The 27657-nt window shown below is 42.6% G+C and overlaps 1 protein-coding gene across 3 annotated transcripts in view; it reads right to left on the reverse strand.

Annotated features, from left to right (window-relative positions):
- The window catches only part of PNPLA8 (patatin like domain 8, phospholipase A2), a 383576-nt gene that overhangs the window by 79279 nt on the left and 276640 nt on the right, over positions 1-27657 (reverse strand). For all 3 annotated transcript variants that reach the window (XM_078674318.1, XM_078674319.1, XM_078674317.1), the window contains one exon: positions 19856-20050. In XM_078674318.1, coding sequence (XP_078530444.1) covers positions 19856-20050 — 195 coding nt within the window. The remainder of the gene's footprint in view (positions 1-19855; positions 20051-27657) is intronic.

Genomic DNA, 27657 nt, shown 5'->3' on the forward strand with positions numbered 1-27657 from the left:
GGGTTGAGATGGAGAGGAGGAATGACACGACAAATGCCTGGAAGCAATTGCCAGGACCGGTAACGTGGAACACCCCATTCGAACCGACAGTGAGTCCCGCAACAGAGCAGGGGGGTCAAAGAGGACCGATGGACCTAAGGGGACCACGTCCGAAATCCTTTAAGGAGCTGAGGGTCGATTTGAGAGAATGGGAGGGGTCCACAGAAGCACCAACCAGCAGACCTAGAACAGAAGCAGAATGGGGAAGCCGAGGCAACGGAACAGTGTCTCACTGCGGGGCTAGTGCAAGTAGTCAAGAGTGTGAAGGTAACAGGCCGGAGAGTAGAGGGTTTATACGTCATACTGACGGTGGGAATGAGCAAGAGAGCAGGGAGAGGAGTACAAGATGTGGAGAGACACCTCGTCTCATCCAAAGCGAGGGAGATCAACGGACTCAAGAATACAGAGAGAGGTTTAGATGTACGCACCATGCACCTAATGAGAGTATACAGCACTGGAGTCGCGGGAGCACGGGGAACAGTGAAGGATCTTGCCATGGGTCGAGAGATCAGGGACCACCGGCAAATGACGAGGACAGGGGGATAAATGGAATGTCTTACCATGCATCTAGGGAAATCATGCAGGATGGGACTGGTGGGACTACGAGAAATGGGAAAGTGTTTCACCATAAACCCAGAGAGGATGGAACTGCATGGGACATGGAGAGATGGGAACAAGGGAGGACTCCCCATAACTCGCCTGAGCCTAGACGTAGGACTCGGAGCTGGGATGGGAGAGATGTGAACGGACCCCTTAGAACTAGTATACTGAGAGCTGCAATAAAGGCCAAAAGACTCGATGTCACTAGCTTAAAATCTGACCTGGATGAGATAATAGATGGGACGTTGCCCTTAGAAAGGATTGACTTGTATGAACAGGATGAGTTACTGTTCATAGCAAAGGATGTTACCCGAAAGGCAAGGGCAATTCATGAGAAACTGTCTGGACTGGCAGACAAGTACATGGTAGACTTGTCCAAAACGAGGACATTACAGAGTAACCATAGGTTGCAGTATTCAGATCAAGACTTAGATGAGAAGAGAACTACAGGATTAAAAACACACATTAGGGAGTTGATAGCCGGAATAAGAGTGTGGAGAGATCTGGACAAATGGGAAGAGAGATGGTCCAAAAGGGGTACTGTCAGGAGGAGCACAAGTGTGATGTCTCCTGAAGGAAGGGTAATGCAGATGGAGGCATTCCCTTTGCGAGAAATATCGAATGGGAATTATGTACATGTACCCTGGAGTAGAGGAGATTTAGCTGCATTTACCAACTCATTTCCGAAGTTAAGGGACAATCCAGTAGAGTGGTATAAGCAGGTAGAAAGGTTTGTAAAGATCTCGAAGGTATTTTGGATTGATTTGAACACTTTGTTTGACATTGTGGTCCCATCTGACTTGTGGACATCGTGCAAGACTAGTGTTGAATGGCCAACTACTGAACCAGTGAGGGATGCTCAGACAAATGGACCGTCTGAAATTGTCATGCAAAAGTATGAAAGGGTAATAGCTTGGCTGAAAGATAAGGTACCACCCCAGGACATAGATTGGGTAAAAATAGACCGAACAAGACAAGAACCAAAGGAGACAGTTCATGAGTTCTATGAAAGGTTGTTGAAAACATTCAAACAATACAGTGGACTCGATGTAATGGATCCTAAAGATATAGGACAGTTTGTGTCAAAGTTTGTTTTGGGGTTGAGACCTGATATTTGTTTGATGATTCAGCAACATTTAATTTGTTGGCAAAACAAACCACTAGATGAAATTTTAAGGTATGCCAGATACTGTAGCGATGAGATAGATTCCAAGGCAAAGAAAATGAAGGAAAAGCTAATGGTGGTGCAGATGCAGTCAGCCGGAAAGGGCGGACAGCAGAAACAGGGAACGGGGACAATGGGACGGAAGTCGAATGGTCAGAACAAGGATAGTGAAGAAAGTCAGAGACCTAGAATAGATTTTGCTACTTTAAAGAAAACGACAAAGTGCCACCAGTGTCACCAGGTGGGACGCGAGTGTCCCTTTAACCCTGAAAGTGGAGAACTAGAATTTGAACAGGAAGTTCAGGAGGTTCCAGTTCAAAGGGCGACAGTCCCAGGAAGCAAGGTGGTTAAAGGGGGGACTTCGGCTCCACGAGCTCAGTTTCCACAGCCACCAAAGATCGCGACAGGGGGAAAAGTCTATAAACAAATGCCTCTTTTTATTGAAGAAGAAAAATGTTATTACATTGACCCAATGACCGGTCAACGTGTGAACAGAGAAGAGGACTGTACCCTCGGGGCAGTTCTAGAAGTAGATCAGAGAGGGCCATTTGTTGAGGCAGAGGTAGCAGGGTGCCCGATGACATTCTTGGTGGATACTGGAGCTACTAGATCAACTCTGAGATCAGCAGTGGTTCCTGACCTACCAATGTCGGGGGAAACAATTCAAGTGGTTGGAGTCGCAAATAGAAGGATGACTAGTCCTTTGACAGAACCAGTGTCAGTGAAAATAGGGAATTACACAAATGAACATCAGCTTGTGGTATGTGATTCTAGTCCTGTATGTCTGTTAGGGAGTGACTTGTTGTGCAAATTGAATTGCACCATATACTGCACACCTCAGGGTGTGGAGGTACAGACCGCAGATGATGATGCTACCTTTAAGATTGCCAATGAGAAAACATGTATAGAACTGTATCCTACTCTGACTGTGGAAGACCTTCCTTGGGACCTAAGAGATGCTGTCTCAGCTGAAGTATGGGATTTTACTGGGGAAGAGATAGGACTGATTAAAGGGGTGGAACCAGTGAAGATCATGATAAAACCGAACGCTGAATTTCCAAGAACGCCTCAGTATAAACTGTCCCAAGAAACAATTGCAGGAATAAAACCTGTGATTGATTCAATGATTCAACAGGGAATACTGAAAGAAATCGTGGGTAGTCCATGTAACTCCCCGATTATGGGTTTGCAGAAACCTAGTGGGAAGTTCAGAATAGTTCAGGACCTTCGAAAGATTAACAACATTGTGGTTTCATGTTGTCCAGTGGTACCGAATCCATCAGTGATACTGTTTCAAATACCATTCCAAGCTGAGTGGTTTACAGTGATAGACCTTTGTCAAGCCTTCTTTTCCATCCCATTAGATGAGGACAGTCAGTATCTTTTCGCATTTAAAATGGAAGATCGCGCCTTAACATGGTGTCGAATTCCACAAGGGTTCACAGATAGCCCTTCGATCTTCAGTCAGCTGTTGAAGAAGAACCTTGAAAGTCTGGTATTGCCACAGAACTCGGTTCTGGTCCAGTACATAGACGACCTACTTGTTGCGTCAGAAACAGAGGAAGCTTGTAAGGAAGACACCATTGCTTTACTGAATCATTTAGCGCAGAATGGATATAAGGTATCTCCGAACAAATTACAGTACTGTCTGACAGAAGTACAGTATCTGGGTCACCGAATAGAGAAGGGGAAGCGCAAGGTGTCTCCAGACAGGATAGAGGCCATCATGAAAATGAATGCGCCAACGACACAGAGAGAAGTTAGGATGTTCTTAGGAATGGTTGGTTACTACCGACAGTGGATAGCTAACTTTTCACTGAAAGCAAAACCTTTACAGAAACTGACGCACAAGGAGGTGAGTGATCCGGTACCATGGGACAACGAGTGCCTAATGGCGTTCCTACAACTGAGAGAGGATTTGTGTCGTGCTCCGGCTTTGGGAATGCCAGATTATGAGAGGACTTTCTCATTATACTGCTGTGAAAGAGAAGGATGTGCGTTATCAGTGTTGGTACAAGTACACGGAAATGCCCGTAGACCAGTTGCATATTTTTCGGCTACATTAGATCCGGTAGCCGCAGCGTTGCCCGGATGTCTCAAATCTGTTGCTGCAACAGGTGTCAGCATTGAGAGGTGTGAGAACATTGTGATGGGACACCAATTAGTGGTGTATGTACCGCATTCGGTAGAATTGTTAATGACAAGGACCAAGACGCAGCACTTGACCAATAGTAGGCTCACGCGCTATGAGCAAGTTATTCTTGCTGCAGAGAACGTGACCCTTAAGAGGTGCTCGGTCTTGAATCCTGCTACATTGATGCCACTTCCTAATGATATAGAAGGCGAAGAATGTGAAGATCATGATTGCCTAGATGTGACTGAACTATGCACGAAGCCCAGACCAGATATTGTGGATGAGCCGTTGATCGACCCTGATGAAATTTACTTTGTTGATGGCTCATGTTTAAGAGACGATACTGGTCGGTTGAGAGCAGCTTATGCTGTTTGCACCATTACGGGAGTTGTGGAAGCCGCTTGCCTGGAAGGAGTACACTCCGCTCAGGTAGCAGAAATCATTGCATTGACACGTGCCTGTATAGCAGGTAGCAAAAAGAGAGTCACCATCTATACCGATAGCCAATATGGTTTCGGTGTAGTTCATGATTTCGGGCAATTGTGGTCTCAGAGGGGTTACATGACCTCCTCTGGTTCGCCAATCAGAAATGGGGAATTTGTACGACTACTGTTAGAAGCATTGCAAGGTCCAGCTGAAATCGCAGTGGTCAAGTGTATAGCTCACACTAAAAATACAGATTTTGTGTCACAAGGAAACAGATATGCAGATGAAGTTGCCCGCTATTGTGCGGAGCAAGGGTATACTTTCACGGAGGTGGAAGTAGGCGGGGCAAAGGAAAAAACAGAAGTCAATATGATATTAGAGACCGTAGATACATGGGAAGATCTGAAACAAATGCAAGAAAATGCACCTGAGTCAGAGAAAAAGTCCTGGGAAGTAGCAGGTTGTGTGAGAAGCGAAATGGATTTTTGGGTTTCAGCAGATGGAAGAGCAGTGTTACCGGAGGAATTAGTGAATCCAATGGCACGACAAATACATGGTCCAACACACTTAGGAAGGGATGCCATGCTGAGAGTATTTAGGCAAACTTGGTATTGCCCAAAGTTCAGGATTGCAGCAGAAGCAGTCTGTAGGAGATGTGTCACATGTCAGCAACTGAATGTAGGGAAAAGAACACCAGTTACCATGAGTCACATTGGGAGGTCTGGGGGGCCTTTCAACAGAATGCAATTGGATTTTATTGAAATGCCAAGGGTCAATCGCCTTAGGTATGTGTTGGTGGTTGTATGCATATTTTTCAGGTGGGTCGAGGCATACCCTACACGTAGGTGCGATACACTCACCGTAGCAAAACTGTTACTTAGAGAATTGATCCTGCGCTACGGGGTGCCAGGCTCTCTGGAATCTGATCGAGGAACACATTTTAACAGTGAAATTGTGAAGATGCTCTGTGCCGCATTGAACATTGATCAGAAGTTGCACTGTAGCTATCGACCAGAGGCTTCAGGAATTGTGGAGCAGATAAATGGGACACTAAAGTGTCGAATTGCCAAAGTGTGTTCTTCAACTTCCTTGAGTTGGCCAGATGCTTTGCCTTTAGTGTTGATGAGTATGCGCAGCACACCCGACCGGAGGACAGGTCTCTCTCCACACGAGGTGCTGATGGGGAGGGCAATGAGGCTTCCTTCTGTACCAACTGCGACACTATTAAACATTACAGATGACCTGATCCTGGATTACTGCAAAGGACTGTCTGACGCCATTCATTCTGTGTCCTTCCAGGTGCAGGCTGCTGAGGTCCCATCTTCAAGAGAGTTGTGTCATGACCTGTGCCCAGGAGAGTGGGTGCTGGTGAAGAAACACGTCCGGAAAAACTGCCTAGACGTGCGCTGGAGAGGACCTTTTCAGGTCATACTGACCACGAATACGGCTGTCAAGTGTGGAGGCCTGCCGAATTGGATACACGCTTCCCACACCCGAAGAGTTCCAGCACCCCTGGAAGAAACAGCTCCTCTCACAGATGAGAATCCAGCTGAAGACGGTGAACCATTAGAGGGGATCAGTCAAGCTGTGGGGGTGTCTGAAGAAGTTGGGAGCGTTGCCGATCCAGAAGAAGAAGGGCAAGACGGTAGCGACACTGAAGCTGCAACAGAAGGAGAGAGCTGTTGTGAATGTGACTTGGAAACAGATCAGGAACAGAGTGATCAGGAACTGAGCAGGAGGGAAAGCAATAGGAGAACAAGAAGTGGGGCAGCTACTTGGCCTGAAAGAAGAAGGAGGCCGAGCCTGAAGCTAGCTCGAGAAGAAACTCTTGCTCCTATATCCGAAGACTCGGATCTGGAAGAAGAAGTATCGGACCAAGAGCAGGAGGGTCTAAGGAGATCAAGGAGAGTACGAGTGCCTAGCAGAAGATACTCTACACCTGAGTGGACCTACCTCGCTGCAGATGTCCGAGGGACGCAGAGTTGGGAGGGTGAGGGAAGTGACCCTGACCAGAACTGACCCAATCATCACAGTGGAAATAAGGTTCCTGTTGCCAGGATTGGAGGTCGAAAGACTGCTGACACTCAACATCGTCTATCCTCCTCTCCTGAGTGGAATAAGAAAATTGATATTTGAGACTGTTGAGTTTCCGTGTTGCTGTTCAAGGAGTCCAATACTGGAGGGAGTCCTTCTCCGTATGGAAATATTTGAGCTGGTGGTGGAACTTCTGGGAACACGCATAGTTTCAGATTGCTAAAAAGACTTTGTAAAGAACTTTGTAAATATTGATTGGAAGATAACCTAGCGCCGAGTGAAAGAAGAAAGAATTAGGGACTTCCCTTTTAGTGGATGGAGAAGGGCTAGAGTTGTCTATTGCTACAGAACTTAATGGCTGTTCTTGCGGGAGAGAATTGTCAGCTTCCAAGTGTGGTTCAAAGAAAGACATTGTGGTTCAAATGAAGAGAGTCTTTGTGCAAAGCAAAAAGGACATTGAGAAGAAGTAAGAGACTTTGCTGGGAACGACGACCAGAGCTACACTGTTTGAGATCATGGAGACTGGCAACCCGAACCGCAGGGCAAAATGCATAGTAGGCACACTTTTAGTGGTAGTGATTTCTCTTATAGTTTTAGTAGTTACTATATCATATATAGTGGGACATGAGAACGAAACAAAGACAAGATCAGAAACAAAGAAAGCATCAACACAAAAGCCTATCACTGTTGCTGAGGTAAAAGGAGAAAACACTGAGAAAGAAAAGGCTTTGCTAGATGCTGAGATCAAAAGATTACATGTTGACGAATCACAGGGGAACTTTAGGTCAAATGCTTATGCCAAATTGCTCTACGAATACATTGATGTCATGGAGGCGAAGAATTGCTACGTTTGTATGCAATTACCAGCTTCTGTGGAGGAGGGTATCAGATACCATCATCTTCCATTGACATATGGAATCACATGTAGTTTGTTGTTGAGCATATTCTATGGACGAGATGGGTTCGAGTATTATTTCTCGAATTTTGACTCGACATTGCCAGAGGTCCCAAATTACAAGCATCTGAATAAGTGGGACTATTACAAGTGCGAAGACAGGTTACAGAAATTTTTCATTCCATGGAAAACGTTAGATACTTCACATGCCCGAAGAAATAATCTGACTTGTCAAGTGTCAGAAATTGAGAAAAAGTTTATAGGGCAGGTGGATACTAGATATAGGAGGCAAAAGATTCTAAAAGCTTCAGGACAATGGGAAACAGATTGGACCAAGGAAGAAAGGATACAGCAAAGAAAGGGTAGCTTTGGTCCAATTGCTTTAGACAAGGAGAAACGGGGGAAACTGTGCATTCACAGAAGTTACTCCTATTATGAGAATCTGTATGTAGGTCAAGTCAGTTGTGAACATGCTTTCCAATTGGAGTACTACTCCAAGGATTTTTTAAAGGAGATGCAAGCAATCCCAAATGTATATTTTGTATGTGGAAGAAAAGCATATGTGAAGCTACCAGATAATTGGTACGGATCATGCTATTTAGCAATTGTCTTTCCCAAAATATACCATGTTGAGAATTTAGAAACGACAAAGAGAGGAATACCAACAAGAGGGAGAAGGGATCTAGGTGCTGAAGAGGTAGTTGGGGATGTATTCGGTGCTGCATTCCCTCTCTTGGGATTGATACTGAATGACATAAAAATTAGAAGATTGGCTACAGTCGTAGATAGGTTATCTGCCAATACTGCTAGATCCTTAATGCTGGTGGAGGGAGAGATGCAATCGATAAGAGCAATGGTTCTTCAGAACCGACTTGATCTAGATGTTCTGTTAGCCAAAGAGGGAGGAGTCTGTAAGGCCTTGAAGGTCCAGGAATGTTGTACTTACATTCCAGACAATTCAAAACCTTTAGAGAAGTACATACGAAATATTACTGCGATTCATCACGAAATTGAGGATCTGACAAAGATAAATGTGTGGGAAAAAGTAGGCCAAGGAATGGGTAAAGTTGGATGTTGGTTTGCCAACCTAGGAAAGGGTATCGTTTGGTACATATTGAAACCCATCATCATAATTGTGATTTGTGTAATCACTTTGTGGGGATTGGTGCGACTGTACCAATGGTATAGAGCAAACAGGTTGCAGAGATCCATGAGGGAACAGGAGAAAAGATTGACTGCGATGCAGGATACACAATATAAGAGTCTGAAGGCTCTAGAGACAATGAAACGAGGGGGTATTGCAACAACTTCAATCTGAAAGATCCTACATTTTAGGGATGTTGTTTTGATGGTGATGACTCCTGAAAGTCATCAAAGGGGGGACTGAGAGAGCACAAATCTGAAAAATGTATAAGTACACCATATTTACAAGCACGTAGTATTAGCTTAGTGTGGAATATACAAGAGTGTCAATTTATATAGTGAAAATATATGAGTGTTTGTTTTAATTAGAATAGATGCATATATAAGTGTGGAAAACTAATGTAGAGGTTGTAGAAATGTTAAAATGATGTTGGAGTCACACGTTAGATGACTAAGTGAAAACGAAATGTAATTCTGCAAACCATGAAAATGTGTAGGCCACATGGCATTTCACAGGAAACGAAAGATGCTGCTACACTTTTAGTGACGTGGATTCTAATGTCATTTGAGTGCAACTGTATTATTAGGCATAGTATTAAAATATATGTTTTATATAGATGTGTTGCATTATATTATAGTAATACGTGTTAGTTAAATACTGTTTAAACCAAAGAAAGGAAATGTTTTAGAAGACAGAAACCGCTTTGTGTAAATCAACTAGGCCTGAAAAGACCAAGTCATTCTCTTTGATCTAAAATGTGCTCGTTAGGGGAAAGATGTGCTAGGCACTAACTGAGAATTCTTACACATGTTTTATGGTCTGAGATATGGTGGAGGTTGGAATTTGAGGCCCACAGTACATGTGTCTGTCGCAGGTGCGAGGAGCCCTAATCAGTACCATGATGAACGGTTCCTTTGTTCAAGAGAGCCAGGCGCAGGCCTGGAGGAGTCTTCAGGAATTTTAGGGGGTACTGTCTCGCTGAAGAAGAAGCCTGGGAAGCAAGGTCAACTTTAATGAAGAGTCCAGAGGAGCACCAGTACGGAGTTTGCCGCTCAAAACTGCACCACGTGAGAGGCGTCGACATGGGCGTTCCTATTGGAAATGTGATTTTGTATTAGGGATAGCACCCCGGGGTAGAGTTAGAGCAGATGATCTGAGGAGTCCTAGAGAGCGGATGGGTAGGCAGATAGAGAACTAACAGACTTCAATTTTGAGACAAAGACTAAGGGAAGTGTGTGATCTTCTTTGGAAGTCACCACTGCTGACACCTTTTTTAGGTAAAGATCTTGTTAAGTAGGGATGTCACTTAGTCTAGTGTAGGGACAGATTAACTTGTATTTTTCTTTTCTGTAAATGACTCTCAAGTTGCAACTTACAGCGATTCTTACAACGCTTATGCTCTTTGAAATAGTTTTGATAATTTCCTTTTGTTGTTTAAGGATATTCAGAGAGTATCTTTTTGTACTAATACCTGTATACCTTTTGAATCTTATTCTGAGATGTTTGTATCTTCAGATACTTTTGACTTTGAATTAAAACTTTTTAACCTTTCCCAGTGGTATGTGGTTCTTTAGAGTGGTTTAAGTTCCTAATTGACTAACCTAGTAGTAGATTGTCTTTTACTCAATGACAGGTACCAACGATTCAGTCGACATGATTAGGGATCTGGTAAGGTAACTAGAGACCAGAAACCCCGCGTTAACAGATCTACAATGGTTTGTGTATTAGTGCACAGCTCTGCTTGAGTCCCAGGGTGGACGATAGAGAGTAGGATCTACAATGGTTTGTGTATTAGTGCACAGCTCTGCTCGAGTCCCACAGTGGACGATCGAGAGTAGGATCTACGATGGTTTGTGTATTAGTGCACAGCTCTGCTTGAGTCCCAGGGTGGACGATAGAGAGTAGGATCTACAATCGTTTGTGTATTAGTGCACAGCTCTGCTCGAGTCCCACAGTGGACGATCGAGAGTAGGATCTACAATGGTTTGTGTATTAGTGCACAGCTCTCCTTGTGTCCAAGGGAAGACGTTACAGAGAAGGATCTACAATGGTTTGTGTATTAGTGCACAGCTTTGATTGAGTCCCAGGGTAGTTAAGCGAGTATGATCTACAATGGTTTGTGTATTAGTGCACAGCTCTGCTTGAGTCTCAGAGTAGACGATAGAGAGTAGGATCTATAATGGTTTGTGTATTAGTGCACAGCTCTGCTTGAGTCCCAGGGTCGTCGATCGAGTAGGATCTACAATGGTTTGTGTATTAGTGCACAGCTTTGCTCAAGTCCAAGGGTAGTCGATCGAGTAGGATCTACAATGGTTTGTGTATTAGTGCACAGCTCTGCTCGAGTCCCAGGGTAGTCGATTGAGTAGGACCTACAATGGTTTGTGTATTAGTGCACAGCTCTGCTTGAGTCTCAGGGTAGACGATAGAGAGTAGGATCTACAATGATTTGTGTATTAGTGCACAGCTCTGCTTGAGTCCCAGGGTAGTCGATCGAGTAGGATCTACAATGGTTTGTTTATTAGTGCACAGCTTTGCTCGAGTCCCAGGGTAGTTGATCAGGTAGGAAATACAATGGTTTGTGTATTAGTGCACAGCTCTCCTTGAGTCCCTGGGTAGACGATGGAGAGTAGGATCCCCAATGGTTTGTGTATTAGTGCACAGCTCTGCTCGAGTCCCAGAGTGGACGATCAAGAGTAGGATCTACAATGGTTTGGGTATTAGTGCACAGCTCTGCTTGAGTTCCAGGGTAGATGATAGAGAGTAGGACCTACAATGGTTTGTGTATTAGTGCACAGTTCTGTTCGAGTCCCAGAATGGACGATCGAGAGTAGGATCTACAATGGTTTGTGTATTAGTGCACAGCTCTGTTCGAGTCCCAGGGTAATCGATCGAGTAGGATCTACAATGGTTTGTGTATTTCCAAACAGCTGAAATGTCACTTATATAGTAAGCTGCCACCAACCATCTACTTGAGTAAATGCACTTCCTGCGGCCTCAGTGAAATCGCATAAGCAAATTAGAAATGCTGAATACTGTAGATAGTAGCATGCTAGGTAAATGTCAAATGTGCTCTGCAGGGTATAATTTTAGTACCCACATATACAACTGCAGGGCATGCCTCATGAACATAGCAGCATTATACCTTACACCACTGAGGGATTCGGAGAACCTGAAAAACATTATGACTGGTGTGCCCCACTTGGCTATCTGACCTCCACTTCATCACAGTTGATCTGAATTCAGAAGTAGCTCCCAGGCAACTGCTAATATTGATTTCCAACCTGTACTTTATAATTTCTTGGGGATTTTTGCATTAAAATATTGATAGTCCATATCTCTGGTTCCCCTCTTTCAATTTTAATAATTTTTCTGTCCATTTCCTTTTTGAATTTTTCTTGATATTTTCTCAATTTGACTCGAAATTTTACTGTGTTGAGTTCTTCACTTTAACATTGTATGGAATTATTTGAACTTAACATTCAGTTTTCTGGGAAATGGCATGCAGGTTGTGCCGCAGTAATTAAGCAGGACCCACTTAGAACGTTGTTGTACCTAATCACATTGTGTTACTTAAATCGGTAGGTTCGAGTCAAAAAAATGCCTGGTGTAGAATTATTGACATAATACACAATTTGACTTCTGATTATATAATAGGGTTGCTCCAATCCCTAACCAACAATTGCTAAACATCATCCTATTGTCTTTTGAGGGGTTAGAGGAAAGGTAGAGTGTGAAAAAAACAGAAGCTAAGCAGGGTTATGAGACCCTGTTTACTGTTTGTCCTATAACCATATTCAAGACTATGTACAACATGGGTAATAAGGGCAGTACTAAGGGTACTAAAGGGAGAGCCCAGGGTAGCTGCTCCAAACACGAAGTATGACTAATAAATGGATGCTCAAGACGGGGGAAGAGCTTTCAGGTGAGAAGAGTAGTGGTACGCACCTTAATATAGGATTCACACAGCTTTGGTTTGTTTAAAAAAAAAAAAAGTGATCTTCAGGTTAAGTCTTCTTGTGATATAATTAAACATAACATCACCTTATAGCCTCATATAACATACTGAGGTCATCAAAATGTGATACAAAATCCTACGCAAGGTAGTGATCACTTTTGTTTTTTAATTAATAACGTGATATTTAATCTACTCCTAAAATATGAGTTGTACACAATGGCAGCAGCTGGTCACGGGTCACCACGTTTTAAACAAAAGAAAAGAAAGGATTATACTTTGTGCTTCTCCATTTCTATGTTGCAAATTAGTTATTCTGGCGAACACAAAATCCAGAAAAAAGATGGCTAGGGTCCAACTATACTTAAGCATTTTTCCCCAAAAGTATTTAGGAACTGGGCTTTCATACATCCCTGATATTAAGAAATGAAGTAAGAGGTCCGTGGACGCCAGAGCAGGGAACAGCTCAATCTTTGGGGAGGTGGTTTGTGACTCTTGCTCAGAGTCGGAATTACCTCAACATTAAATCAATGTTGACCAATGAAACCAGTAAACTGGAACACAGCATTCTTTCAAGGATATTGTGGTTTAATTAGCAGATTTCTTAATTATTCTCCTCAACAAACAGAATTGTATTCTTCTTGCAATACACCCCCATGTGTTTCACCCCAGAATATATACATAACCTTTGGGGTTTTTAGGGCTAAAATGACAGTATGAACCAGTCTCAAGAATCTACAACTCAAAATAGCGAGAAAGCAATAGCACATCTAGCCTTATAGATCAATAAATCAACAGTAGTAAATCTATTGGTAGGCTAATAAATAAGTGCTTCAAATAGGTGTTCACACAATAAAAAGCCCCGTATACAACAAAAACAGCTTAACATAATTATGGAAAAGATTGAATAATGCTCGGCAGCACTAAGACTGAAACTGGGTGTCCCGGACCACAGCAAGCCATAGCTTCCTTGCACCAGCACCTTTGCTGAGCCAATGAATTCCCAGTAGTGTTTCCAATCGCTTGTCAAACCCTTTGAAGAATGAATCCTTTTCCAAAACAACTAACACTTATAGGACGTACAAAGTATTTCCTTCACAGCAACGCTACAGATATCAGTATTAGTCGTGTTTGATGCTTAAAATTCAATTTTAACTTTTATCATATTTAAGTTCACTTAATTCTCTCACCTGCACATGTTGCTTATTGTTGGGTGCCTCCCCGTTCCATCGCGGATTGTTCCGTTTGCATGGAGGGAGTTGACATCAACCGGAAGTGATCTAGGAACACTTCCGCCGGACACTAGATCGGGGAGGTTAGCAGTTCAGCTGCCTGCTTTCTATAAAAACAGATGCCTGGCTCGACGCGCAGTGGCGCGCCGCTGGTGCATCTAAGGCAAGCCCGTCTGCGCCTGGACGTCGCCAGGAGCCAGAAGCCATGTTGGTTTGCCCTCCAACCTAGCAAATAATGCTGGTGCCCCCCTCATTTACTCGAGCCAAGAGTTAGTAAGGATTAGAGACAACTATTTCTCTAGACTTTCAGTAAATATAGCTTGCACCACACCAGCAGTCGTAGAAGGACCTTTGTTCATGCAGTACTTGTAGATTCCAGAGTATGGTGTTCACACTGTCCCAGAATAATAAAACTTCTGACCAGAGATTCAACTTACCACACTGCACTTGTGAACAGAAAGGCCCCCCTTACACCTTCCACCACAACAATGGAGGGTGGAATTGTTTCCTGGACAATGTCAGATCATTGCCCAAACATTCAGTTAATATTTGGGATCTACTCTCCTCTACTCTCCCTCAAATTGGGTTTCTGACTGAAACCTGGACTAAACCCTGCTCCAACCCTGCCATTGCCGTGGCGCTTCCTGATCGGTATCACATTCAAAAACTAGATGGACCCCACAAGGCAGGAGGGGGATTAGCTATCATCTATAAAGACCCTATTACAATTTCCATCTTGGACCAATTATGCAGTGATACATTGGAGATCTTAGTCTTCAGAGTTGACTTTCACTCACAACTTAGTTGGAAAAGAGCCCTTGTATACCGACCCCCGGGACCACTTACCAATTATACTCCCCAACTCATGGATCTCATCTCTCCTCATGTTATATCAATCAGAAATGTCCTACTTCTCGGGGAGATTTCAATGTGAACAGCGAAAATCCTGCTAATCTAGAAGCTTCTTCACTATTGACAGACCTGTCCACACTCGAATTAACTAAGATAAATAATGAACCCACCCACTTGGCAGGACACATGTTGGATCTAATTCTATCCAACTCCCCCAATATTATTGGTGTTAAGGCAACCTGTCCTCTGACATAGTCAGATCATTCATTGATCAAATTCCGATGTAATGGCCCTAAAGAAAACACAGCCCCAAAACATACCCTATAAAGAGGTATAGACAGTGGCACAAACTCACTCCTACTCAAGACACTTTCATACCACCTCAGAATTCTGACTCTGACAGTACGGAGGAGCGTTTAACCTCCTTCAAGGCTAGTGTGAAATCTACCAGCAACCTCCTAGCCCCTCTGAAACTGTACCCACCATCCACTAAATGCCCCAGACACCATGGTACTCTCCCAATTTCCAGACCGAAAAAAGACACTGCAAAAAACTTGAACGGTACTGGCGCCTTTGCAAGATAAAGAAAGATTCAAGTATGCACTGGCACAATACCATAACAACCTGAAATCGGCTCGGAAAACGTATATCGCATTGCAACTCGAACTAGCTGAGAACTCCAAGAACACTATATCAGATTTTAAAGTCTTTTACTAACCCTAAGGTGAGCAACACCGAAAAAGACCCATCCCAAATCCTAAGTGACAACATGGCAAATCGTCTTACCCATAAAATCGAAATGATCTACAACAAGATTACTTCGGATAACGACTCCTGGACTGGCCCTAAAATAGACCCTCCCACTATTACTCCTGATGCCTTAACACTAAAGAACTTCCCAACTCTTATACCAGAGGAGGTAGAATCTCTAATAGAAGTAGTTAAATCAGGGTCTCTACTTGGTCTTATCCCTGCCAAGACCACCGTTCTGCTATCCAAGATACTTGCTGCTCCCAACTGCTCCATTCTCAATAGTTCCATGAGGGAAGGCAGCCTCCCTCTTGAGTGAAAAGCAGCACAGATTATCCCTAACTGGAAAAACCCTAAAGCTCCCCGGGAAGATGTTTCTAACTACCGCCCTATCTCCTTGCTCCCTCTACAGAGCAAACTTCTGGAGAAGCATATTAACAACAACTTATCTGAGTTTGCCGAATCCTCAAATTTTCTTGATTGTTCACAATCTGGATTTCGACCCAGACATAGTACTGAGTCAGTGTTGGTTGCAGTTACTGATAACATCCGAATGCTAGCGGACAATGATCAGGAACTACTTTTGGTGCTGCTTGACCTGTCTGCAGCATTCAATACCATCTCCCACCAGTACTCATGAGACTTAGAGACATAGGCATCCAAGGGAATGCCTTGAAATGGATGTCTAATTTCCTGACGGATAGAACCCAGACCCTTAATCTGGGCCCTTTGCACTCGCAGACCACAAGAGTACCCAAGGGAGTACCTCAGGGCTCCTGTTTGAGCCCTACGTTATTTAACATCTATGTTACTCCCTTGGCTGAGCTACTGAGGAAATTAGGTTTTATTCCTATCTCCTATGCTGATGTAACCCAACTTCTTCTCTCCTAGACAAATCCAACCCCAACATTCAGACCACCTTTTCGGAGGGTATGAAAGCCATCACATACTGGATGAGAGACAACATCCTGCAGCTTAATGCAGAAAAATCTGAAATTATGTTGTTTGGAGAAGCTGCAGTGAGGTGGTCCCCTAGTTGGTGGGCAGAGGACCTAGGCTCTGCCCCATCCCCTAAACAGGTGGTAAAGAAGTTAGGATAGATCATAGTCTAACTCTGGAGGAGCATGCTACCACTACCGCTGGGGCTCGCTTTCACACACTTAGCCTTCTTCGAAGGGTCTTTTCCCTCCTGCCACTCACAAAACGGAAAACCTTGATCCAGGCATTGGTCCTAAGCCGCCTGTACTGCAATGCATTGCTAATTTCAGCCAAGAAAACCTCCCTAAACAAATTGCAAGTATTCCAGAACTCCCTCTACTACAAAAACTATAGTGGCTTCCGGTGCTAAAGAGGATTAAATTCAAGATCTGTTGTATGGTCTATAAATCCCTGAATAACCTGGGCCCCAGCTATCTGACAGATAAGTTGGTCAGATATATACCATCTAGGTCCCTTTGGTCAGGATCCAAAGCTCTCCTCCAGATCCTGCGCTTTAAACAAGCTTGTATGGGTGGTAAAGTTTTCTCCCACCATGCCCCACTTTATTGGAACCAACTTCCTATTCACCTGCATCAATGCACAGAATTCCTGGTTTTAGAAAGCTGCTGAAAACCACACTGTTCTGATTCATTCCCCCCTTAGTTGCTAATGGCAGACATATCGCTGAGATACCCCTGTTCGGGTGATTCGGGCGCTTTACTTATTAATTAAATAAATAAATACTAAGTGATAGAGCCAATTCTTACATCTACATTTCTTTTAACTGTCTCTTTTAATAATCACGTCTGCTTTATGCATTTCAGTTTGACCCTCATTCTGTTACTAATCGAACAGTAAATATACAAGTGACTGACAGCAGACTGAATGCACAGACCAGTCTGTAGCCACATTTCATTATTACTTCTTAGCAACTTAGGACAACTCTCTAGACCATATTTCATTAATTACAATAGCACAACAGTATGCTCAAAGCCTAATTACACCCCTCAAGCTGTGTACAAGACATCCATTAAAAGGTCTTGAAATTAAAAAACGGCACAATTAAGAGATTTCAATTATGAGGTACGAGGATATTTATATGAAGCACAAACTCATTTGTGTTCTACTTGGTATTGAGTCGCACACACAGCAGTGATAAAGCAATGGCCTTCCATTCTTTCCATAAGAACAAGGCATGACTGTGAAGGTAAAGACAACAAGCATTGGCATAGCCAATAGGTCTTGCTTTGGGTACCTTATAAGTGTTTAGCCAGAGCTATTGGCTTTTCCAATGCCTTTAAGCTATGTTGTAGAGCAGCATGGATGCTGTTCAGCATGTTGAAAAGTTATAATAAAAAAGCGTTATAAGCATTTTTGTTACCTTTAATATAACAAATAAGACATTATTGTCTAAGTGTGACCTAAAAATGAGGTACTGCATTTTTTTTCAATGCCCGCAAATAGATCAAAGTGTACTAAAAAATGCAGCAACATGTGCTGCTGCACAGTGATGGCCCTTCCCAAAGGCTAACTGGTCACCTTTCAATAGTTTATTGTTGTTTGAATGTTAAAGAGGTACTTACAGGGTGAAACCTGTGATATAACAGTATCAGCATGGGTGAAAATTACAACAACATGTAGTAAATCTGTTACAAAATATGCCAAATAATTTGCCTTTTCTTGATGTATAATATTGTTAACTCTGCCACATACATAGGTCCTCTCCTAACAGATAATTCCAGTGGACCGGGGTATAACCCAATGGCACTGCAATTATGAGAGTATGCTACTGCAGTGTTTTCTTTGTAATAATGGATTAATCACTCTTGCCACATAGCACCTGCATTATCATTTGCAGTACTCAGCAAAACACATTTAATTCCTAAGCGAAAGGGATCAAAAGTAACTAAAATAAAGTGTGACAGGCATGTGCCAAGTTTTGGCAGATGATTATCAAAGGTTAATAAACCACCCCTTAATTTCTGCACTAGTGTGTTCAGTGTAACAAATAAAGTGAAACGTTTGATCAGACAGCATTAATGTGGGTTGAAATGACAAAGTAGTGCCACATCATGCATCATATATCGCGTTTTATAGCCACACAGTTTGTCAAAGCTGTCATATATTTGGTCCTATACTGCCACACAATTCCAGTGACACTGACAAAGAGAATGTGTTGTAGCAAGAAGCCAGCATGGTCAGCAATAGGGGTGGAGCCTACGGCGAACAAAAATACAGTCAGGGTGCAGTCATGGACTTATGGCGCGATGCAGACTTTTTATGTAAGCAATAACAGAGGTTTCACCAATAACGTTCTGCCATCCAACCAGAACGCACCTCAAACTCCCAATCTGTCACCCTCAGGACCTTCTCCGTCTGCTTGGTGCCTCATGCGGCAGTGAGGACAAACTGTCTGATCATCAGCTGCTGCTTGAGCGCCTAGAAGTCCATATTGTAATTGTATTTATAGAGCGCTACCTACCCCTGACTAGGAATCCGGATTAAAACTAACTCGCCAGCATCACATGCACAATACGCGTGTGTACACCTTCCAATGTTAAAATGTCCACTTTATAAAGTTTATAGGTAGGTGAAGAAAAGAGTGCAGTTACGAAGACCCAAACTGACATTGGGGATCTACTGACCTATACATACCTCTATTCAAAGCACCTGAAAAATAAGTAAATATTTATGCAATGTGGGGGAATTGCCACACTTAATAACGAAACATAATCAAACATATCCAAAGAGAAATTTGATGGTTGGTCTATGTGGCACCTTGATGTAAAAAGATTCACAGGAGAGTTAAGGCTGCCTGCTCTGTACTACAGCTATCAAGAGCTGAGCACAGGGTTAAATTATTGAGACCCAGCAGGACCTAGAAAGGAATAGTGTCATTATTACTTATAGAGGCCTACCACCCACTTTAACTAATAATCTACTTTCTCACAGTTTAACCTCACACTTAGTCCCGCAGCTTTCAACTTGTTTAACATTAACACTGGAATTAAAGTTTAAACACACATTTAAGTAATGATGGATCATTTCTTGTGTCTGTCTCATACACTAGAGGTTTTAGCAATTCATTATAATTCCCACCGCTTCTTAGATGTGTGAGTACACACAATTTTGCAAAGCGCATTCCATTAACTGAAAAGCTGGCTCAGAAGCATATTATGATAATCATATTTCTTTCTCGTGAGTGAGTGAGCTTGCACAGGCTCAGAAGAAAAGTGACTGTAGGCATTTTAAGATGAAGGAAGTACATTTTAGAGTTCACCTGTTAAAAGGCCAACTTTATTAAAGAGCTCAAATGCGGGTTTTGGGAGGTTATAAATGTGTACGATTGCTAAAATACTGTCGGGCCTCGATGTAAAAATATCCGAGTACCCGGACAAGTATTTTAAAATGTGTACACATTTCCCCTGGGAATCAGAGCAAGTGGTGTGACTGTTTGATCCCAGAGATAAGCCTCGATTCTGTGTTCAATAATCCATAGAGTCAAACTGGATCTTTTTAGCCACAGGTCAGAACTGCAAGCAACCATTAAGCACGCCTGCTTGAGAAAGAGAGGCTGGATGTCGAGAGCCGGGATTAATGTGCGTCTGGACATCCAGTCTGGTATTTTCTTACAAAGACAAGTTACAAACTTACTTGATGAAGATCATTCCCGAGCACGTACTCCTGGAAGTAGCCGGGCGCTGCCGACGAGGCTCGGATGGCTTGCCAAAGATTATACTGACATCCCCCCAAGTAGTGCGACTTGACACCCGGCAGGTGATTGTAGTTTCTGAACACAAATGCTTTCAGTGGTGTTCCTCTGTTAACGATCGTGCTCACTGCAGAAACCTGGAGGAAAGACAACAGATATTTACTCGATGTGATCACTCAGTCCATTTCACTTTCATGGACAAGAGTGCAGCATCAAGATCATCAAACAAACACTTTCATCGTACTGGAGCTTTGTGATATCTGACACGGACCCCACCACATTTCTAAAATACTTGAAAGGTCAAAAGAGATTTAGTACTAAAGTTCACCATTATTATTATTTATGTTAGGGGGAAATATCAATTGGATATTTGGAAATGTTTAAAAAAAAGCCCAAACTAATGTTAGATTGCTGAGCATGTGCAGAATATTGCAGCTGGAAAATATAACTTTTAATTTACATATGTGGATTATATTGTACTCATATAGATTTTGTATAAGGACTGATCTTATTTTAAAACGATCTGCCTAGAAGGGAATGATAATTGTCACTTACAATCCAAACAAAATGGGCATTCTAGTGTAAAAGTAATTATATTTGTATATGTATATATGGACTCTTCTCACCCACCACTGATATGCCTGTTCTCCAAGGTCATGGAAAAAGGAGGAGTGTGGAACAAAAAAAACATCTGAGCTATGCATAGAAAACACAGAGCAGGCAAAGCCACACTTTTTCCATCAAACTACAACATTAACAGATCATATTTTAGGGAATCTGAGCTTGAGAAAATGACAAAATGTATGTTTAGGAGGAACCCACAAACAATTCTGCCAAAGGGAACTCTCCTTTCAGTCAACATTCAATGCTTAATTCATTACACAAGCTATTGTGGTAAATATCGATTTCGATGCAGTTACGCACAGGTAATATTCTATGATGTACATGTTATTACTTTTGAAAACATATATACATAAAAACTACCATCTATAATTCAAATAGTTCTAATATCATCAAGCTACAGGTATACTGATAAATAAGAGACTCTTTATTACGATACACAAAGTCATTAGGCTTCGACGATACAAGACCACCAAGAAATAACGGGGTTCTTAAAGTACAGGCGTTTTTTTTGTTTCGTGTATGGCTTGGGCCTGCTCCCGAGGAGGGAATAGCTTCCTCCAGCCTTAATCCAGATGGCTCCAGTTAACAGTTTATTGTATGTTCGAAGGAGTGATTACTTGGCTAGATTTACAGAGAATTGCAGAGAAAAGTACTGGCATACAACACAGCACAAAAGTTCTAAATACTCTTGGAGAAGAAACGCTAATCCATAAAGCATCAATGGAGGACAGATGTGAACTGCTTTCGTCCTCATTTGATTGGATTACACAATCAGTCAGTAGCCAAAATACCATACCTTTTCAATAAAGTGATATAACTTCAAATACACAATACATGATTAAAGCATGGTTAAAAATTCAATTAATAACCTTGGGGTATAACTTTCAAAATGACTCCATGAAGAAGAGGTTACTTACCTTAGGTAACTCCCTTTTTTAGTAAAGGCTCTATCTAATCAACGATTCCTCACCTTGTGAATTTCCCAAGGGGCCAGACAAATCCGGAAACTTTTGTATCAATTCCCTTTTTTGTCAGCAGGCGGTATAATGTGGCTCTACATCGGATCTGTCCCACCCTGGATGTGATGTTTGGGCTTCTATATCTGCACCATCTCTACGCACCAACATCAGTACCTCTTCTCTGTACCTTCCGATGTGTATCCAGAGCTAGCAGTCTATATACTTGATAGACTTTTTCCTTTAGGAAAGCATTTCTTTCTTAAAACGTATTTAAAGTGTGAAGATATGATTTTTTTTTAATCTCGGTCTTTAATTTCTGGTGCAAAGATGCAAGTCATGCCTCGCATTACATCGGACCACAGCCCTGTAGTTCTAGACTTGATTTGTCTGCAACCGGCACGTTTAATACGTGCATTTACCTTTAATAAAAAACTTTTTAGTGATGAGGAGTTTATAACTCATATTCAGTTTTGGGCTAAGCAGTTTTTAGAATACAATAGAGGCACTGCTAGTCAACCGATGGTGTGGGATTCGTTTAAAGCGGGTGTCAGGGGGGAAACATGCAATTACGGCTGGGCTAAGTAAAAAGAACAGAAAGCTATGATAGCCGGGCTGATTGAGGAAATCAGAGTGGCAGAATGTGAACTTATGTTGGTCATTCAGTCTAATGCAGACTCCCAAGCGGCACAAACTTTGGTTGCTAGCTGCAAAGCCAAGATCAATGGGGTTTGGAGTCAAGATATCGCTGTTCAATATAAGGCTTATAAAACCGAAAGATATGAATATGGCGAGGCAACGGGAAGATGCTTGGCGCAAAGAATGCGGGCTAGGCAGGCGTCTCAACAGATTGATATGCTTGAGAATGATAGAGGCGAGTCGATTGAAACTATAGATGGTATTATGGACATTTTTCGTGGATATTATCAAGAGTTATATACCCAAGAGGCAATTGCCCAATATCAAATAGAAGTTTATCTTCAGGATTTCGATTTTTCTAAACTTGGGCTATCGGAGAGGGAAATGCTTGAGGCTCCAATCACTATGCAAGAATTGCAGCTTGCAGTAGAAGAACTAGCGCTAGGGAAGGCATCTGGCCCTGACAAGCTACCTCTAGAGGTTTATCAACTTTTATTTACTGTTATTAAGGCGGATATGTTTACTACTTTTATTATGGCCCAATCTGGGAACCCCCCAGAGTCTTGGGATGATGCTAACATAGTTGTTTAAAAAAAAAGATAAGCCCCCTCGGCTGCCGGGGCCGTACCGGCCCTTATCTTTAATAAATGCAGATGCAAAAGTCTGTTCTAAAATACTGGCTACACGGCTGGTGCGAGTTGTCCCAATGCTTGTATCACCCCACCAGCATGGGTTTCTTCCTGGTAGAAGCACGGTAAATCATCTCCATCGGGTAATTGCGTTAATAGATTATGCAACTGCACTTCAAAAGAATATGGGTATTATTTTTGGGGATGCGGAAAAAGCATTCGACTGAGTCACGTGGATGTTTTTATGGGCCATAATGCACAAAATGGAGTTTGGTCCTATGTTTTTGCAGGCTGTACAAACTATGTATAGGAATACTCAGGCTAAAATATGTACTATGGGACAAGAGTCATCGCTTGTTCATATTACCCGGGGCACGCGGCAGGGCTGTCCCTGCTCGCCTTTACTCTTTGCTATTTATATAGAGCCTCTGCTACAATTATTAGAGGCCACCAACCTAATAAAATCAATGCTGGTAGGTGAATATGAAGTGCGTGTTCTCGCATATGCTGACGACATTGCGGTTGTGACCTCGTATCCTGAGTCAGCATTGAGGGAGGTTGAATGTCTGACGCAAGCATTTGGACAGGTTGCTGGATATAAATTGAATATTTCTAAAACCCAAGTCATTTGTACAACGGGGATGTGTATGAGTGAGCCACGAGTAACGAAAGAGGGATTAAAATTAGAATGTCTATACAGGAGATAATTGATGTAAATTGGAATGATATAATAAGGGCCGTCAAAAGACAGCTAGAAAGGATAGAATGTTTACACCTGTCAATGGTTGGTCGTCGCAACATGTTAAAGATGTGTATTCTTCCTAAAGTGTTATATTACTTTCGGACGGTTCCTTTGGAGTTGTCCAAGGCACAATTAATACAGCTGCAAGGTATTACGGAGAGGGTCATCTAGGGCTGAAGGAAGCCCCGTTGTGCTTCAAAATATATGACGCTACCTTTGGCTCGTGGTGGATGGGGGGTCCCAAAATGTATCCTATATTATTTAGTATGCCTCATACAGAATGCAAGGTATATGGTGATAGGGGGGGGCTGAACACCAATTCGAGTCACCTAATATCTATCAAATGACACTGGGAAACCTGGAGTGCGAAGCCTTGTTGAAGTTTTATGAGCCAAGCTACTTCAAGCGTACTAGATTTAAAATTATGACTGCTGCTTATAAGGGGTGGAAGTGGCTTCGGAAAATTCTGGCAATTCAACGGATTAACTTTTACACACCTTTGGATTCTAGGGGCATAGTACGGTCTATATTTTGGGATACAAAGATACGAATTTGGAAAGATTAAGGGGTTTGTCGTCTAGGGTTTTTTTAAGGATGGTGCACTGGTTCTATTTACGGATTTAATGGAGTCATATGCAATCACAAAGAATGATTTTTTTAAATACCTGCAATTACGTGATTTTTTTATATAAACAACGTCAACCACAGGGCATTGTTAATATCGAATTTATCGAAGCTCCTCTAAAAAGAGCGAAGATTGGGGTCTTGTATGAAACTTTACTTTTAAAGCAACCGGATGATATTGATATACAAGATGTTAAATGGCAAAATCGACTGGGTTGTTCGGGCTTATTTTTACAAGATTCGATTGATATGGCGGCAGCAATAGTTTTGTCTGCAAATTTACATACTCAACATTATAAAACTGTGTTTAATTTATACCACACGCCAGCTAAAATGATGAAGTGGGGCGATATATATGATGGAAAGTGTTTTAGATGCCATATGGACGAAGCAGATATTGTTCAAGTATTTTTTGATTGCAATGCACTCTCTCAGTTTTTTTTAAGTATTGAGGAATTTCTGTTTGTAACAACGAAGATGCAATATCATATTAGTCGTGAATTGCTGCTCTTTGGGGTGGGAATTGACATGGGAAGTGCACAGACTCACTATCCCCACCGATATTTTATTTTTATGGCAATGGCAGTAGCAAGGCTATGTATCGCTACAATGTGGCTGAAACCTGAAGCCCCTGTCTTTGAAATGTGGAGAGATAAGTTTTATAATGTGTTTCATTCAGAATTTAACCTATACCGCATCAAATCTATGAGAAAAAAACAATTAGGGGTGAAGATATGGCAACCAATGCTCCAACATTTGGAACTTTCACTGTGAGAATGTTGTTTTTTGACATTTACATTTACTTTAGAATTGTTTCAAATGTCATTGTCTTCTTTTCCTTTCGCTTTTCTGTAGGTTATGAACTGAACAAAAAATAAATAAATAAATAAATAAAGTGTGAAGATATGGGTCTCAAAACCTCAGGTTTTAAACTGTCAAGACTGTCACCAACCGAAATCACTACGTTTGCCTGGGCACCTCACACGACTCGGAGTCATGTCTTTGCTGCACGAAGATATACCGAAAGGTCACTTGCGGCTCCGAGGCCAAACTAGCCATTGTCGAACTCTGTAGGAAAAAGAGTTCCTTGTCAAAGTCGATCCGTTGAAGTCGTTCCCAAGATCGCTCAAGTGAGCAATACAAACTGAAGTCACAGAGTTTAGGTACGTTCCGAAAGTCGTGCAAGAAATTCCCAAAATCCAAACATGGATTGGTACATCCCACCAGTCGAACCATTTAGAGTCGCGCAATGCTCTGGGTACCCCAAAGCTGTGGAGCCATTCCACTGAAGTGATTCCGCTCAATCTCCTCCTTTAGCAGACAGCAGACTTAATGCAGAAGACCATGACCAAAATCTTTAGTACCCCACCTGATCCTGCTGGAGCACCTTCGGCGCCAAGTATCCGGGGTGGCTGTCTGTCAGCACCCTATCGATGGACCCGTCCCTTCGAAGCCGACCGTAGCACTCTATCTCCACTAGAGGTCGGTTCCTTCTGCCAGCCAGGTGCAACATCCAATGACGTGCATGGCGCTGCAACCAACGGCTCAGGCACTCTACTCGACCTCTTTACTGACATCACTGACGCTAGATACGGATCCAATGGTTTTATCAGATTCGGAATTTAGCTACTGCAATCTGGACTGTGGCAGTATGCCCATTCTAACTCAGAAACATATAACCAGTATGATGACACAGACTGACTAGTGAGGTCATGTTCATGAAGAGGGTAACATATTTGAAGACCTTACAGATACCCGTTGGCCTGGACACATCACCCGACATACTCCCAAAACGCAGCTACAGCAAAGGATGACTCCGCCTCCTTCGCCACAGTGATCAGGATTGCGAGAGAAGACCTTGACCATACTCTCCCTAGGCAGGAAGTAAAAACAAGTGTTCTAACTGAAGTTCCTAATCCAGCACAGACCATCCAAGAATCCTTGCTACCATTTAATGAGGATCTCATTGATGTGCTGATAGGCACCTGGGCGAAACCAGTATCTTGCCCTCCAGTAAATAGGTTAATGGCAAGACTGCGCAGGCCAGCCCTGGAGACCCCAACTTCTGCTCCAGAAAACCTGATGGAACAGACATTCTACAACAGCCTAAGTTCACTCCCTACCAGTCCACCGAACAGGGAAGCTAAAATGTATTTTCTTTATTGGGGGGGAACCCCCAAACAATCACTTTTGTAAAAGAATTGCCTTTATCACCCCACAACCATACACCATCAAATTACCCTTGCAAACCTACCCTTCCCCATCCCTAGACCCTAAAATACCCTTACCACCCTATACCCTTACCTACCCCTAAAACTACCCTTATCAACCTGTACACTTAATCACCCCAAACCCTAAAAATACCCTTACCACCGTATACCCTAACCCAGCCCTAAATAGGCCATTACCTTCCCAAACCATACCCACCCCATAGCCCTACAATTTCTCTTACCACCCTATACCCTTACACATCCCTAAACTAAAAAAATACACTTACCAACCTATACTCCTACCCACTCCTAACCCCTAAAATTACCCTTACCACCCTAAACGTCTAGCCACCCAAAACGCTACAAAATTCCATTACCACTACCCACCCCTAAACTCTGAAAATATACCCATAACACCTTTGTACCACTACCCACCCTTAAACCCTAAAATTAGCCTTACCAACCTATACCCCTACCCACCCCTAAATCCTAAAAATGCACTTACCACCCTTTACAAGTGCCCACCCTTAAACCTTAGAATCACCCTTACAACCCTATACCCCAGCTCACTCAAAACCATAGAAATACCCTTACAACTCTACACCCTTACTAACCCCTACAATTACCTTTACCAACCTATACACCCTTCGATGCCACACCCAAATTCGTTCATCTGATGTGCATCAGTCCATCATGGACATGCCCTTTCCTAACTGAAAACTTTGGAGCGAAGGCTGAGACTGCACTGGAGACATTAAAAGAGAGTGTGGCCAATGCTCGTTTTTTGGGGCTAACTCAGCCAGTTCGACAGTTATCCCAGCAACAGCTCCCTTTTCGTGGTTTTGGCATGGGACATCGGCAGAGGTGTTGTCTGTTACTTGCATGGCCCATTGTCATTTTCCATATATTAGCCTAATTGTGTGCAATGTAGGCCACTTTCATTTTGGCACACGTTACCATTTGATACACTTGTTTTTGTGCCACAGTGCATTTTCATACCGCACTCGCACATGTTTTCGTATTTTATTTTTTTCCTGGGATTTGGTCTGAACAGACTAGACAAGGTCAAACAAAGTCCCTTGTTCTTTTCTTTGGTCAGACACTAGCACCTAGATATAACAAGAGAATGCTGTTTGTGAGCACACGTCTTGTCATATAATTGAGGATAAGAGTTCTGAAAACACATACACTGGGCGAGGGTCCTGAGGCTAGAGTGCTGCATCAGCTGAGATGTAGATCATCCACCTATGTATGCTAAGGAACATGGTCTGCCACTAATACAAGTGCTCTATTCTATATAATCCTTTAGCTTCAGTAAAC

The sequence above is a fragment of the Lissotriton helveticus genome, chromosome 1_1, assembly GCF_964261635.1.
Source record: "Lissotriton helveticus chromosome 1_1, aLisHel1.1, whole genome shotgun sequence".
Taxonomy (NCBI): Eukaryota; Metazoa; Chordata; class Amphibia; order Caudata; family Salamandridae; genus Lissotriton; species Lissotriton helveticus.